The sequence below is a fragment of the Onthophagus taurus genome, chromosome 6 (assembly GCF_036711975.1).
Source record: "Onthophagus taurus isolate NC chromosome 6, IU_Otau_3.0, whole genome shotgun sequence".
Taxonomy (NCBI): Eukaryota; Metazoa; Arthropoda; class Insecta; order Coleoptera; family Scarabaeidae; genus Onthophagus; species Onthophagus taurus.
Genome location: NC_091971.1, coordinates 14,453,378 through 14,469,885, shown reverse-complemented (window position 1 = coordinate 14,469,885; position 16,508 = coordinate 14,453,378). Strand labels below are relative to the sequence as shown.

General features: G+C 31.3%; 1 protein-coding gene and 1 long non-coding RNA gene across 3 annotated transcripts; one reads left to right on the top strand and one right to left on the bottom strand.

Moving 5' to 3' along the window:
- Positions 1-1,532: 1,532 nt before the first annotated feature.
- On the top strand, positions 1,533-9,110 carry LOC111416547 (uncharacterized). The gene is made up of 3 exons (XR_002706558.2): positions 1,533-1,631; positions 2,326-2,470; positions 8,896-9,110. It is a non-coding gene; the product is annotated as an uncharacterized lncRNA (long non-coding RNA).
- A 4,778-nt stretch (positions 9,111-13,888) lies between these two features.
- On the bottom strand, positions 13,889-16,124 carry LOC111416539 (chromo domain-containing protein cec-1-like). 2 transcript variants are annotated; one of them, XM_023048593.2, is made up of 3 exons: positions 16,019-16,124; positions 15,558-15,884; positions 13,889-15,117 (listed from the first exon to the last, which is right to left on the bottom strand). In XM_023048593.2, exons 2-3 carry the CDS (start codon positions 15,858-15,860, stop codon positions 14,167-14,169), a joined length of 1,254 nt encoding a protein of 417 aa, XP_022904361.2. In that variant the 5' UTR covers positions 15,861-15,884; positions 16,019-16,124; the 3' UTR covers positions 13,889-14,166. The 2 variants fall into 2 exon arrangements, with proteins under 2 accessions (XP_022904361.2, XP_022904362.2); XM_023048594.2 differs by lacking the exon at positions 16,019-16,124 and having other exon boundaries at positions 15,558-16,007.
- Between the last annotated feature and the right edge of the window lie 384 nt (positions 16,125-16,508).

Here is a 16,508-nt window from a genome sequence, read left to right as displayed (position 1 = left end):
CGAAGATTTTCTTTTAAAACAGTTTTAAAATATTTATTAGATCATTAATTACATTAAGATAATTGTTTATTGTATAAAAAAGTGTTTTTTTTATTTTAGCTAAGGTAAGATCAAGATCATATCCAGAAAGTAAAATTTCTCTAGCAGATAGTACAACTCTTTTAGCTTCTATAATTGACTAATGACAATAATGACAATTCAAACGTCAAATATAACCTAATTCAAAACTTCAAAAAAACATTGTTACCAACACTTTTTAATATTTAAATTTTTTGTAACTTAAAAATATTTCTTCATATTTAATATAAAATATTTATTTATTGTTCCATTTAATTAATGATAATGTAATTTCGAAGATTTTCTTTTAAAACAGTTTAAATATTTATTAGCTTCTATAATTGACTAATGACAATAATGACAATTCAAACGTCAAATATAACCTAATTCAAAACTTCAAAAAAACATTGTTACCAACACTTTTTAATATTTAAATTTTTTGTAACTTAAAAATATTTCTTCATATTTAATATAAAATATTTATTTATTGTTCCATTTAATTAATGATAATGTAATTTCGAAGATTTTCTTTTAAAACAGTTTAAATATTTATTAGCTTCTATAATTGACTAATGACAATAATGACAATTCAAACGTCAAACATAACCTATTTCAAAACTTCAAAAAAACATTGTTACCAACACTTTTTAATATTTAAATTTTTTGCAACTTTTAAAAATATTTCTTCATATTTAATATAAAATATTTATTTACTGTTCCTTTTAATTAATGATAATGTAATTTAGAAGATTTTCTTTTAAAATAGTTTTAAAATATTTATTAGATCATTAATTACATTAAGAAACCTGTTTATTGTATAAAAAAAGTTATGCGCGAGTAAGTTAGCGGATATTTTTATTATAAACATCTACCTTCTTGTAAATGAACTCAAATAGAGTTGTCGTTAGTGTTTTACGGCTTATTTTCGACCTGGAGAATTTATTTCGCGGTATTTGAAAAACGTATTTTTACGATAAAAATGGTTGGTTTGTGCCAAATTTTATCTATTTCTAGACGCGAAGAGATTATTTTCAATTTTCCTTTGTGTCCAAATGGGCGAGGCGATAAATTACAAGTTGTTTTTTTATTTTTTTACCTTTGAAATGATAGTAAATCGCAAGATTGAACACAGATTCCAACATATTGGCAAGGTTTTCGGGTTATTTTGATTTCTGATCACTATTTTCTCAATTAATATATCTCCAATTTTATTCTGTGTAACTAAATATGTTTAATAGCGACAAATAAATTGAATGCATGCCAAATTTATATTTAAAAAGAAATTTTTTGAAAAATTATGATTACTTATATTTTATTTCAATTGGATGATTAAAAATTATACAATTTTGTGAGAACAGGAATTACTCAACAGCTCGTCAGTCAACTCGAAGGACATTAAGCTGACTGCTGGGTAAAATTATTTTTTGTCTAACTCATGGAAACTTCTCCCCCACCAGTGACGTAACAGGTGATTACCAAATTCGTCAAGCGCTGAAAGTTTTTTGAAGGCACACTTCAATTGCTTCAGTTCCACCGTTCGTTTGTGGTTAACTATTAAGACTTCTTCCTTCAGGGTAAGTCAACATTAATTAAATATATCTTTTTTCACATTATTTATCTCAACCACTAAATCATTTTTGTTTTCCATAAAACAAATATTTTAAATTTTCACAATTTTAACATAATCCTATGACAAAGTACTTTTCCTGTTTAGACACAAAATTCTTGGCACACCATGTTTTTAGAAACTAGTTAAAGATTTTTAACTCGTTAAATCGTTTCGGAAATAACCCAGATAGTTACAGATTTTCCATCGACAAGTTATATTAAAATCACTAAAAAATCTAAATTTAAATCTTTTTGGCTTCGGTTCATTGATTTTAAGACTTAATCATAAAATGATTTTATTACTCAATTTAATCCGAGTCAATAAATTTAAGTGTTTTGAGTTGGAGAAGTTCCATTTTAATTTTTTTGAAATCTAAATTCCATTTTAAATTTTTTACATAAAAGAAATTCTTAAAGTCGAATTCCTTTGGTGTTAAATTTTTGTCTGGACGTAATCCAACCGGACCACCATAAACTTATTTTTGCTACCATTCCAAAGAACTTCCTAAACACGTTCGAAATCGTGCGCAAAAACGTTCGCTTAGCCCCTATTTTCGTATGAGTAATGGTAAACAAGAACAATGTCTAACGTAAACTTGGCACTTTTGAAGTAAATCGACTTCGAAAAGAGTATAAAGGCGTGTATTGTTTTATTTTCAGGGCGTTGAAAAAAGAGTAACAGCAACTAAACGAAGTAATAATGCCGAGTCCGTCCGAAACGAGGAATTTACTAACAACTTTTATGATCCTCATCATTCTTCTGTTACTTTTATGGATACTTTATTCAGGTGTTCATAGCTAGAAGGTAAAAAAAGAATTAAATTTTTTTTTTAAGCTATTTCGTTTTTCGTCCAGGGACAAGTCTCGATCAATGTATTGGTCGATTTGGTAGCCATCCAACTGCTTTTAAAACGCTTCAAATATTCTTTGAAACTTATTAGTGCCATGCTTACTAAAAATAAACACTACACAGATGTTCTTCATCGTTATAAAAAGGAAATTTGTTCGAAAAAATGTAAAAATTTCTGAGATTATCTAACATCAACAAAAAAAAATTCTTTTAACTATTTTTAGATTATTTAGTGTCATTTTAAGATTAGATTTATTTTTAGTGATTTTATAACATTTCTAACTCAATTTTTATGATTTTTTTTACAACCAAAATGTAAAAGCTAAAATTTAATTTAAAATTTCAAAGAATTATTTTTATTATTTATACAAGTAATAAATTTATCTTATTATTCATCAGTTAAATTATAATCGTATTAGTAAATTTATGTCTTGATACATTTTTTGTTATCCAAATTATCTTGTTATAATATATTTTTATATAATTTACAATACTCCTCAATGTAGCTTTAAAACCTTTTATCAGAGTGAAGAACAACATTTTTATGTAGAGCAATTAGAGTAATCAGGCACTAAATATAACTTTGTATTCAAGGCTTATTCGTTGAAACAACACGTGTATAACGCAAGCACAAGTAAAGTCGATTACATTATAGATCTATAGTTATACGTATAAACAAGGTTTTGTTTCTTGATACTTGATTTATGTTGGTTAGTTATAAATATGCAAATAGTGCCAAATTTATCTGTTTTTTGTTCATTCAAATTTGAATCACAAAACTTTGTAATGTGGTTAAGTGAATTTAGCCACAATGATGAATTTGTTATAAAACCTGAAATATTTAGGAAGAGAGCTGCTCAATTACAGTTACTGTTATTTTACTAAATTTAAAACTTTAGTTTTGATATGTTCTCGTAGAATGTTATAGTATACGCACATAAAATGGCTAAAAAAATGTCTATTGTATGCATTAATTAACACATCCATAAGCACCCAACATTATAAGTTCAAAATAGTTTGCTAAATACTTTGTCATAACTTTAATTTAAGTTGAGCTTGGTCACTACATCGATACAAATCTACAAAGTTTTAAAGATGTATGAGTTATTCCAGCCGAGGTCGTTTACGGCCGAGGCGCTACATCGATACAAAAGTACACTGACCGGCAAAAAAAACCGGCCACCAAAATGTAGCCACAATTTCAAAGCTGGCTTACTCGCGAACCACTCATTCGATTTTGATGATTCTTTTTTTGATCGAAACGTTGATTCTTCTGTAATAATCCTGCGATATAAATTTTTATTCGGATATTAATTTGAGCATATACGGGTTGCAAGAATGAGAAAAACTTTTGTTTCTCGAAATTTGTAATACCCTGTGGGATGCAACTGCTACAGCAGAGGGTGTTAACTGGAATCAAATGGTAGCCCAATCTATTCTGAGCATTTTGTTTTTTTATTCACTCTATTATCTCTGTTACTAACGAAGATGCAGTATTTTCAAGCGATCGCCTGTGAAAACAAGACGAGTGACAATAGTAGCTGATGACCGTTTTATTGTTCTAAGCAATCGTAGAACGACAGCTGTAGAAGCTCGGTGTCGTCTTCAAATGGTGCATGTCGTTGATGTCAGTGAGCAATTGCGGTAAACTCTTCTTCAAAAGCAATTTGTAACTCTTGAAGGTTGTCCGGTAGGACAGGACGACGACGAATGCGTCTCTCAAGTTGGTCCCAAAGATATTCGATAGGGTTAAGGTGCGGGCTGCACGCGAGCCACTCTATCCGTTCAATACCCTACTTCATCAAGATATTCGTTAACCACACATGCTACGTGCGGTCGCGCATTGTCATGCATTAGCATGAATCCGTCACCAATAAAATGGGAATAGAACCTCCATGGAAAGGTACTCTTTCCGAAATGGTGCAGGTCGCAAACCTTTCATTACGACGTCTCCACACTCACTCTCGACCATCAGGTGACCGGAGTTGTGCCATTCCCTAATTCATACGTACGCGCCCAAATTGAAGACGTGCTCGCCGATGTCTCTGGAGCAGCCGAGGTCTTTTTGCAGGTCTTCTTGCAGTCAGATCACTTTTATCAAGTCTTCGATGAATAGTTCTTTCACTTACGCCAACCCCACGCACCATCTGAAGAGGATGCCGAGTTTCTACAGCTGTCGTTCTAAAATTCCTCAGAGTGTTTAGAACAATAAATCGGTCATCAACTGCTGTTGTCACTCGTCTTCTACCGAAACCTTACCGCCTAGTGAAATTTCCTGTTTCCACATATTGGTTCCAGGCATCCTGAACTGTTGTTCAGGGTACACCCAACGTATGGGCAACGTATTGCTGACTTTTGCCATCCTCAATTAAAGTAACAATAGCCGCAACATCAGTTACTGACAACGGGATTGCTATTATGTTAAAAGACTGTAAAAATCTTAAACAACTGTCAATTTACTATTCGAAACAAATGACATACGCTACCTAGCGTGCCACCTTAGCTTTTTTTATGCTTGTTTGTCTTGTTTTTACAGGCGTTCGCTTTAAAACACTGCATCTTCGTTAGTAATAGAGATAATAGAGTGAATAAAAAAACAAGATGTTCAGAAAAGATTGGGCTACCGTGTGATTCCAGTTAACACTATCTGCTGTAGCAGTTGCACCCCACAGGGTATTACAAATTTCGTGAAACAAAAGTTTTTCTCATTCTTGCAACCCGTATATGCTCAAATTAAAATCTAAATGAAAATTTCTATCGCAGGATTATTACCGAAGAATCAACCTTTCGATCAAAAAAACAATCATCAAAATCGAATGCGCGGTTCGCGAGAAAGCCAGCTTTGAAGTTTTGGCTAATTTATAGTGGCCGGTTTTTTTTGCCGGTCAGGTTATATATTAAAAGTTGATTCACAATTAAGCAAAGAATTCACCGCCATAATGGTCATAAAGAAATGTCAACTTTTCAATAATTTTTGTGCAAAATGTTTCTTCGCGGTGTATTAATTTCTACCTCTTTTTCAGTATAGATTACAAAATAACATAAATTTGTGTAAGTTAAGTGCATCTGACCTTGTACTTGATAATAATATGGATGATTTTGATTTAAACAAATCTTCGTCTCGTTGATAAGTAAACATTTTCTTTCTTCTGCAATTGTTGGTGTTAGGTGTCTTGCAATTAATAGACATTTTATTTCAATAATCGAATTGTCGTCCGTCCTTCAATCCGGATTTGCAGCCAAAAAAGTGGATGACCTTTATCGACGAATAACCCACAATTCTTTACTTTTCTATTGAGCTTTTTTTCAAAGGTTCAAAGATGATAGAACCAAGTTTGGTGTTGTCCCAAAGTAGTCCTTTCAAATTCGAAAATTTTTGTAATATCTACTACTAAATCTTCTAAAAAGTTTTCTTTTTTCTTGATGTACTAAGCAACGTCGCATAAATCATCATATTCTTTAGCAACCTTAAGTCCATAATTATTGTCATATACACATGTATTATTATTACGCTTCTTACGTTGCCGTCATTTATACCTCCTCAACACAGCTTTCTTAGTAATATATAAATTTGTATAACTCATTTATACAGGGTGTTTCATAATATATGCGCAGGACTTCAGGATGTGATAGCTTGCCCAAAAATTTGAAAAAAGCTTCTATCAACTTACCTTCTAAAATGCACCATTTTCGAGATACAAGGGTGTTGAAATTTAATAAAAAAAATCGTGTTTTACGAATATCTCCGGAACCGTTTATCGTACAGAAAACAGCGTTTGTAAGCATTTTCTACTCATTTATTTTTAACAAGTAGGCTTTAAATTTTATAACAAAAGCTACCTCCTATCAAGATAACAATTAGTTTGTACCTACAAAAAGTAAACTTGTATTACAAAATTAAAAATAAATTACACAAACATTGAAATGTGCGAAATGCATTACCTTTACGGAATGGCGTGAGGTAATTCGGCAGAAGCATGGGGGTTGTATCAAGAAAGATATTCTGATCGTCCAGTACCACACCATAACTTGTTTCTACGCATTCACCAAGGACTATGGGAAAATGGTAGTTTTAAAAAAAATAGTGCTGATAATGGACGGCCTGTGGAAGTTGGAAATCCCCAAGCAGAAGATGCTGTCCTCAACGAAATTGATGAAAATCCAACCACAAGTACCAGAAAAATTGTTCACAACTTAAACCTATCTCACTCGATGGTTTGGAGAATTTTGAAAAGGCAACTTTGGTTTCCCTACCATATCCAAAGAGTACCTTTTTGTACATGGATGCAAGACAAAATAGTTCAAAATCCTGAGTTTGGAGCCGATGAAGCATCTTTCTCGAAGGATGGTATTTTCAATTTTCACAATAACCACATATGGGCAGAAGAAAATCCTCAAACAAATCAGCAACAATTTTCCGTAAATGTTTGGGCTGCCATCGTCGGTGATCACTTGATAGGCATTTTTTACCGAACAGATTAAACGGGGCAGATTATTGACAATTTCTAGAAGAAGTACTGCCGGAACTGCCGAAAGATGTACCGCTTCAAGTAAGACAAAACATGTACAAACTTCATGCAAGATGGAGCTCTGGCCCACTTTAGTTTGGTTGCTCGCCCATACTTGCTCGAGGAGATCCACACCCTTGGCCACCGCGATCTCCCTTAATTGTTTAGATTTTTTCTTTTGGGGCCATCTGAAAACCCTAGTCTACGCTACTCCAGTTGAAAATGTTGACCAATTAAGAGAGAGGATTGTTGTATCTTGCGACATAATTCGGAACACTCCGGACTGCATGTTAGCAGGAAAATTCCCGACTACAGTCAATGCGGCGAAGAATTGCTGCGTGCATTGAAGCTAATGGCGGACATTTTTATTTCAAAAAATTGACCACATAAAACTTGATTTTTCTCGAAAACGGCCAACTTTAGAGCTCATGACCTTCAGCACCTTTTTTGTGTAGAAAACATTGACAGTTCAAATGGGCGTCTCAAATTCGTACTTTTTCCAGTGGCGTAGAAGTTAAGGAGAAAAACAACCACTACCCCTTCAAAATCTTCACCAATTATGACTTTAAAAAAAATTTTTCTCGCACAAAACTTAGCTTATTATGAGTAGAAAATGCTTACAAACGTTGTTTTCTGTACGATAAACGGTTCCAGAGATATTCGCAAAAAACGATTTTTTTCATTAAATTTCAACAAACTTTTTTTCAAATTTTTGGACAATTTTGGAAAAGTAGGACCAATTTGAAATTCTTTGCAGTGTTTTGAATCAATACTTTTTGAAAATTGTATTCAAATTTAGCACTATTTTTTGTATTTTTGCTACTTTGTGTCCTTGCCTGTTCGTCATAAACATTGGAATAGTCAATATTTCCTATAGACTTATCAATTACTTTTCTATATTATTCTAAAAATACTTTTCTATTAAGCCATAACCATTTTTTCCTATTCATTAAGGTTCGTATTCTAAACTGCTTGTATCAAATTCTAATATTAAAATTAGGTTTAGTATCATTTTTTGATAATTTGATAAATTTGATTTGACAAATTTTTACAAAGTCTCTATCCGATCAAAGTGAATTAAAGTCTCAAATTTCCTTTAAAATAACCCGGATTCGATAATATACAAATGATGTTAATGGGCGGTTATTTATTGATTCTTGTCTATCGAAACAAGTTCCTGTACCAATTGTAAATCAATGTCAGTTAAACTGGTAAATTTAGATCGACTTTACAACGTTTTCGTAAGCTATGCCAAAATTACAAAACAATTTCTCAAATATTTTCACTAATTAGACCTAAAAAAAGTAAAATTTTTTTAAAGACAGTTTACGTTATAAATTAAGGGATCGTCCACCTGATGTTTTTTTCATTTTTTTCTGGCAAACGTTCATTACAAAATTAAATTGTTCGTAACATTCAAGTGAATAAATGGTACTCCGTAATCGCCTCGAAATAGTAAACGAGATTTATTTCTGCACCGCTACGTAACAACAACACACTTGAGCGAGAAAGAGGGAGATCGTTGAAGTTTAATTTTGTAAATCTTTTGTTGTGGCGCTTAATAAGAAAAACCTTAACCACTTAAACCGTTGATTGCATGCCAACAATAAGATTCATTCAAAGATTTGATAAATGATCAAACAGATTTCCACATGTTTTATCCCAAAACAATAACAAATTTTGTTTGATTTAAAATTTTGATTTACTTCAGTAGTTTAACTTTAAGAAATTCGAGTTATAGTTTTGACGACTTTGTAGGTGGACTTATTTTAGATGACACAGATCTGATTTTTTTTCTAACTTCTAAAACCAAGAGGACGGTTATTTTAAGAAATATTTTGTATCTTAAAAATGTTATATTTTTTGTTTCAGATTAATAAATAACGTGAAGAATGGAGACCAATAACAGATTTTTTCCTTTAAGACACTCAAAAAGATGATTAAGATCAGAATCCTAACTTTGTATTTATAATTATTTTTATAAATATAAGACAAACTAGAATAATGTTTTCGAAAATTAAAAGCAAGATACATTTATGTAATTACCATATTTAAGAAATTAATAAAGTTTTGTTATTAATGAAGAATGCTTTTATTTTGGAAATCGTTTGATTTCAACACCTAAATAAAACTCAAACACATCGTGTAACAGGAAATAACATCTGTTGGCAGCGGTGTTTCTAAACTTTTTAATAACATTTCTGCATATAAATTTTTAGACAGGATAAGTCAGAGAAATGTTATTTTTTGTTGTTGTTGTCAATCAAATATAATATAAATAATATTGTTTTTCCCACACTATATTCAAAATGTGTTTAGTTCCATATTTTTATTCCCTACTTAGTTTAGTTGGAGCTGAGTTGCACTAAGCATATACAGGATGGTTCAAATTCAATGTCCGAATAGGCTAACTCGAAAACTATAAGAGTTAGAAAAAAAGTTGCTTACATGACTCGATCTCTTGTTTTTAACAAATTTCAATCTCGAAAATGTCAAAGCGCTATCGTCTTTTGTTTTTCCCCTAGAGGCCAAAATTGAAAATATCGTAAAACCAGCAAGTGCAATTATCTTGGTTATTATTATAACTAATTGTAAGACATTATATAGACACTTTCACAGAGAATTTGATGACGTAGTCAAAAAAAAATTTTCTGTTTTAGATTTCTAGATATTATGACAATTTTCGTTGTTTTAAACGGAAACAATCACTGATTATTCGCTTATTAAATTCCTTATTTTTTTCTGATTACAAAAATATGGGGTTATATAGGTCTATTTCTTATTGTTTTAGAATAAAGCTAAAAATAAACTTTTTTTTAGTGTCGTCAAAGAAATTAAATTTACAGTTTTCTGTAAATTACGGTACTATAACTAAAAATTAATATAATATTTACTTTATTTTCTAACATGTTAAACTTTTCGTAATCCATCTTAAAAAAAAGGGATTTTTAATTTGACACTTCAAAAAATTTTTGAATGTTGCTATGTTTATTTGAATTAAAAAAATAAAGTCCCTAGATTTACAAAGTACCGCGGTTAGACGCCATTTTGGCTCGAAAGTCAAGCGGGAAATTTAAAACTATGTCGTTCTATTGATAACATTACGCCAAACTTCCTTTCTTTTTTTCTCGTGGTACTCTGAAGAGTCGAAAGTCCTTCTTACTCTCATTTTTGCAACCCCAAAGGCAACAAGACGGCAATATTTTTGTAAATAAGTGGTGAGATGCAGTGACAAGTTGTCAAACCGCCATTTTGGCTCGAAAACAGGCGTCATGGACCGCGGAACTTTGTATATCTAGGGACTTTATAAAAAAATATATATGAGCACCATCTATGAATAATTTATTAAGTCATTTAATAATAATAAATAAAAAAATCGAAAATATTAACAAAAAATGTCAAATAATGCAATCTATTCCAACTTTTGTGTAAAACAAATATAAATCAACAAATGTATTTATTTCAAATATCAGAAATATGTGTTTTTTAATTTTTAGTTATAATTTACAGAAAACTGTAAATTTAAATTCTTTGACAACACTAAAAAGCAAAGTTTACTTTTAACTTTATTCTAAAACAATAAGAAATAGACCTGTCAAACCCTATATTTTTGTAATCAAAAAAAAATAACGAATTTAATAAGCGAATAATCAGTGGTTGTTTCCATTTAAAAAAACGAAAATTGTTATAATATCTCAAAATCTAAAAGCGAATTCTAATTCTCTGTAAAAAAGTGTCCATATAATGTCTTAGTTATAATACTCCACCTATAATAATAACCAAGATAATTGGACTTGCTGGTTTTACGATATTTTCAGTTTTGGCCTCTAGGGGAAAAACAAAAGACGATAACGCTTTGAGGCATTTGGCATTAGCAGCAATTAGCAGTTTCTCGAAAAACGAGATCATGACATGTAAGCTACTTTTCTTCTAACTCTTATAGTTTCCGAGATAGCTTATTCGGACATCGAATTTGAACCAACCTGTACATAAATTATTAATTCATGGGGCGGAGATTTGCAAACATATTTCAGTTTTACCAATAGAAAAATTATCAGAGGAAGCAGGGGAAGCGAGAAATAAAGATTTTAGAAAATTCCGGGAGGGTCCGAAAGATGTAATGCACAACTTCTTGATATCATCAGATCCCCTTATATCAAGTATTAGACCGAGATATTCACGACATAAACCATCAAATTTATTTCCGGCAACAGAGCAATTGTTAATTCATGATGAAAAGGGCGAGGAATATAATAGAGAAGCAGAATTTTTAGATGAGTTTCTCTTTTAATTCACACCGGCCGTGAAAGCCTTCGTACTTATAATATTCAATTTGTTGTATGTCTTTTGTGTTTTAATACGTTTGCCACTATTGTTACTTTTATTATATTTGTTACAGGTATTTATTAAATTAGTTATCTGTTCAGTTAATTGAGACTGATGCGATCCATCACATCCATATTTAGATAACAACTGAATCGTTGTCCGCTAATTTTCTGTGAGAGTCTGCACTATTTCTGTCAAATATGATATTAGCCTTTCGGAAGTGTGGTCTAGTAACTGTTGTAAACTAATTTCTACACAATTATCACTAATAAAATACAAATGCGATTTCGGATAACATAACTTTTTGACCTGTTGTAATTTACTATAGCATGGGTATTGCTTAGTTTTTACTAGCTTGTTTTCTCGAAAGTCCTGCCTCAACAAATCTCTATAGAGCTTCTAAGGGCGTGAATTTCGCTAGATTAGCTTCTTGGTCTTTATCATAAGCTTTTTTGTACTTTGTTGCCCGTTTCGGAGATTCGATAAGTTGTTGCAGAACTTTTGCAGCATCTCTTTTACCACAAGATATTAATTTGGTTTCGGTTGCAAAAACAAGCTCTTCACATGTTACGTTTTTCCGTAGTGTTTCGGTTTTTCTTCTTTTTGAACGATCACTTGATTCATTGAAAGATATAACCGGACGTCCCGGTTTTATCAAGGTACAAGGTAATTGAAATTCGCCCTGAAGAAACCCATTGTATTTGCTAAGAAATTTTTAATGGTTCCTGGACGCATCCGACCATTTTGCCTGAAACTGGCTTTTAAATAATGACATTTTCTGCTTGTATACTTTAATTTCATCCACTGTATAAATTTCTTTATTGCGCAGAATATTTTAAACATATTCCAGTTTTTTCGTAATGCTGTGACCCTCGTACCCTCGCATCATATTATAAATGTTCATTGGCGTAACTGTTTTAAATCCCGATGGTCCTGCGAGAAAAAATACAATTCAATTTACAATATGAAAGGAAAATGATTTTGTAATGCGGTTGTTGAAATATTTCTAAAATGTCAAGTCGCAAATAAATTACTTTTTACCAAACACACCACACTCTAGGCTAATAAATAGTGTAAAATTCGGCACTTAGAAAGACTTGGAAATGTAACTTTAACTCTTCTGAATATGACAAATATAGGAAAACAAACAAAAATTATGCATTACTTTCAAAACCTATTATTTACTCTAATCGTATGAATGCAGATAATGATATATTAATAGGACATACCTGGCTCATTTACTTCCATATTTCAAAACTTTTTAAAGTTGTCCTCAAACCGAGTAATGACTGATATAAGTCGGGTAACTATTGACAGCACTGTAACTAATTACGTCTAGTACTATTAATAGTCAATTTTGACGTGACTTATAAGACAGGTTGATCATACATACAGTGTGTCCCAGGATAGATGTTACAAAAGGTATAATGACTTAAAAATTTTTGAATTTTATTTCAAGGCTGAGGAATTAAGCCCTGCTTGGTGTGGAGAGAATTTTAAGTATATTTTCATATTTCGAAAATAAACTCGGCCTTGATAGTGAAGCGAAAACTATTTTGAGGTCAGGTAAAGTAAGCTTTTTGTTCATGATACGGCAAAATATCATCAAGAAAAGTTATTCAGAATGAGAAATTATGGCACTATGCAAAATTTCAGAAAGATCTACCTAGATTAATTAAACCACCATATTTTAGATTAGATCAGAGTGAAGAAAAAAAAAACAATGAAAAATGCCATGAAAAAAAATGACTTAAGTAGTCGCAAATATTGACAAATAAATTGTATTATCCCTCAGTTTTAGTTCACATTTCAATTACTATACAATATTTATGTTATTTAAACTAAAATGTGATGGTTCAACCAAAATAGATAGATCCTTCTGAAATTTTGTATAGCACCATAATTTCTCATTTTGAACACCTTTTCTTAATAAAATTTTTCAGTATCATGAACAAAAAGATTACTTTACCTAAACTAAAACTAGTTTTCGATTCATTGTCAAGACCGCCTTTGTTTTCAAAATATGAAAATATTCTTAAAATTCTCTTCACACCAAGCAGGGCTTAATTCCTTAGCCTTAAAATAAATTTCAAAAATGTTTGTCATTATACCTCTTGTAACATCTATCCTGGGACACACTGTATAATAAATCCATTGCAGGTAATAATACTGTATTAGCTGTAGTTTTAATGGCTTGAAAGTAATTTAAGGTTGAATCAACTTTTTAAAATGGATTTGTCTAGATAGAATTACCCCATTGTGCGCCGTGTATATATTATATGAGCAATATTTTGCCAATATGTTTGGTATTATTTTCATTTTAAATGAAAATAGTATTTATAGTTACTTTATGGTCAATTTATTACCAACCACTGTACAACACTAATGTGTGTATTATGAACACACTGTATATGAGTCAATTATTGTATGGTTTAACATTTTATAGTTTATGGTAGCAACAATTTTTTCACTTTCGTCCCACTGTTTATATTTGCTCAATTTTTTTAATGTTATAAAAGGGTGAATAAAACAATATTAATTTCATAGTATATGTAATATTTTTGAACAAACTGTGTAACAAAATAGACAGGTAGTTTCGAAGTAACCAAAAAAAAAAGTTTTTTTTTTATTAGACAGAATTGCAACTAAATGTATAGCAACATAGCATTCTAAATCTTTTAAGGATTACATTATATCAAAAAATAATCATGACAACAAAACTATTGTTGTAACTTTAAATAACAGACAGAAAATGAAACTTAAAGTTAACTAAGATAACTTCTTATATTGTTTTTTTTTTAATCATTCATACGCTTGTTAATCTTCCTCTGGTGAATGCCACGCAAGGCGTTCTTCATAAAATTGTATAACAACCTGTGGGCATAACACATTAGCTTTTTTCGCAGGAACAAGATCGGCATCATCCGCCCCCTTCCATTTCATCAAAAACAACAATTCCCCAGTCATGTCGGAAGCTCCAATTATTTTCTCCGCCTCTAAACCACGATCGAAACCGCTTTTAACAGGCGCCTCTTTGCCTTTTTTATTCACCGTTTTTCGTCCTTTATCAGTTGCAGTGGTCTTTTTCCTATCGTTTTTTGATTTATCTTCGTCTTCATCGTCGGAATCTTCCGTTTCGACAATTTTCCTTCCTTTACCTTTAGTTTCTTTGAAATCAGTCTTTTTTTTTGTTTTCTCATCATCAGACGCATCTGTGTCTTTGTGAGTTTTAGATTTTTTCGAGTTTTCAGATCCACTCTCTTCGTTTGGCTTTTTCTTCTTTTTATCGTCCTCTTTTCTTCCACTACGTCGAGTCGTTTTTTTCATTTTGTCTTCGTCATTTTCGTTTGGTTTCCGACGAATACGCCTTTTTTTACTTTCATCGTCTGAGTCTGAATCAGATAAGATTTTACGTTTTTCTTGTCTTTTTTCGATTTCGTCGTCCGACGAGTTATTAGCTTGTCGATGGGATTTCCTCTCAACATTTTTCGATTTTTTGCTTGATTCTTCATCATCTGTATCGATTATTTTCGATTTATTTTGATTTTTCTTTCCGTCGTCGTCAGATAAATCCTCTTTATTTTTATCATTTGTATTATTATCATTATCTTGTGTGGGAGAACTTGATAGTTTTTTACCCCGATACCGAGATGGTTTCTTTTTATCGGATTCGTTGTCGCTGGTTCTAGTGGTGCTCGATTCCGAAGACGAAGATCGTTCTTTACTTCTAATCTTTTTTGAGTGTTGTTTTGATGGCTCGGATCTAATCTGTATTACAATTTAATTATAAAAACGACATTTATTGGCTGTCACATAACTTGTTTAGACAAAGACAAAAAATAAGTGTTTGCAAAATGAATCCTGGAAAGTTAATATCGTTAAATTTTGAAATATATGGAAAAGTACAAGGGGTTTATTTCCGAAAATATGCAAAACAAGAAGCCAAGCGCTTAAGCATACGTGGTTGGTGCATCAACACTAATCATGGAACAATTAAAGGTTATATGGAAGGTGCGCCGGAAAAAATTGAGATGATGAAGCGCTGGCTACAGATATCAGGAAGCCCGAATTCAAAAATTGCAAGAGCGGATTTTCGTGATGAAACCGAATTGAGAAATTATACTGTCAAATCATTTGAAATTCACACAGAGTGAGAAGTTATTTTGATATAATAAATTACCAGTTTATTTTTACTAAATAAAACTTGCCTTCTTTTTATCTTTCTCCATATTTGTATTTTCCGAGCCAGCAGGTGATGGTGAACGTTTCCTCTTTCGATCCTTCGCTCCTTTAACCTTACCCTTCTCCTTGTAATTCTTTTCAAAAGCTGCTATCAACTCGGGACAATCGAGGTTATCCTCAGGTTCCCAAGTGTTCTCTTCGTCCGGGTAATTTTTCCATTTCAACAAATATTCTACCTTACCATTAGTAATTCGCTTATCAATAATCTCCTCCACGGAGTATTCTTCTTCGCTTTCGCTGTCCGACTGCACCTTCTTGTTTCCTCCCATCTTAAAATGTTATGGTGACGATGCCTTTAGAAAAAATATAGACGTAATAATGTTAGGTTAAATTCGTAAAAATCTAATTCAAAATAAAGGCGGATGCCAATTTATGTTTAACCCGCGAGGTTTTCCTGCAGAATTATAAAAAAGGAAATAAAAATTACCTCAAACAAAACGAGTTATTAGCGTCCAAGCGTCAATAAACCGGTGGCGAGTCGAGTAAATCTTAAGCATTCACAACAACGACATCTGTTGAATTTCGACCGATCCATAAGAAAATAACGGTTATTACATAAAAACGAAAAAATTAAACTTTAAATATTACAATAATTAACTTTAAACATCTAAGTTACATTAACAACATTCTTTAATTTAATAAAATAGCATTATTACGAATTAATTAAAATATTTTTTAATAAATTTTTATTAACAACGACATCTATTGATCGATTTGATTTTCATAAAAAAATTAATGACTTTTTTTTTTAATAATTTTTCTTTTTATTTTAAAATTGAACTTTCAATATTGCTGAAATTATTTCACTCATTTAAATTAGTGAATAATTTCTAATTTATAATTAAAATATAAAAATTTATTATTCATTAATCATACATCGAAAGATGGCGCTAATTACAAAATCTCAAGCCTTCACA

Coding starts and splice junctions, on each gene's coding strand:
- LOC111416539 (XM_023048593.2), bottom strand. CDS start 15,860: ATGGGAGGAAACAAGAAGGTGCAGTCGGACAGCGAAAGCGAAGAAGAA. Junction 15,118..15,557: donor TGGAGAAAGATAAAAAGAAG/GCAAGTTTTATT, acceptor ATTGTAATACAG/ATTAGATCCGAGCCATCAAA.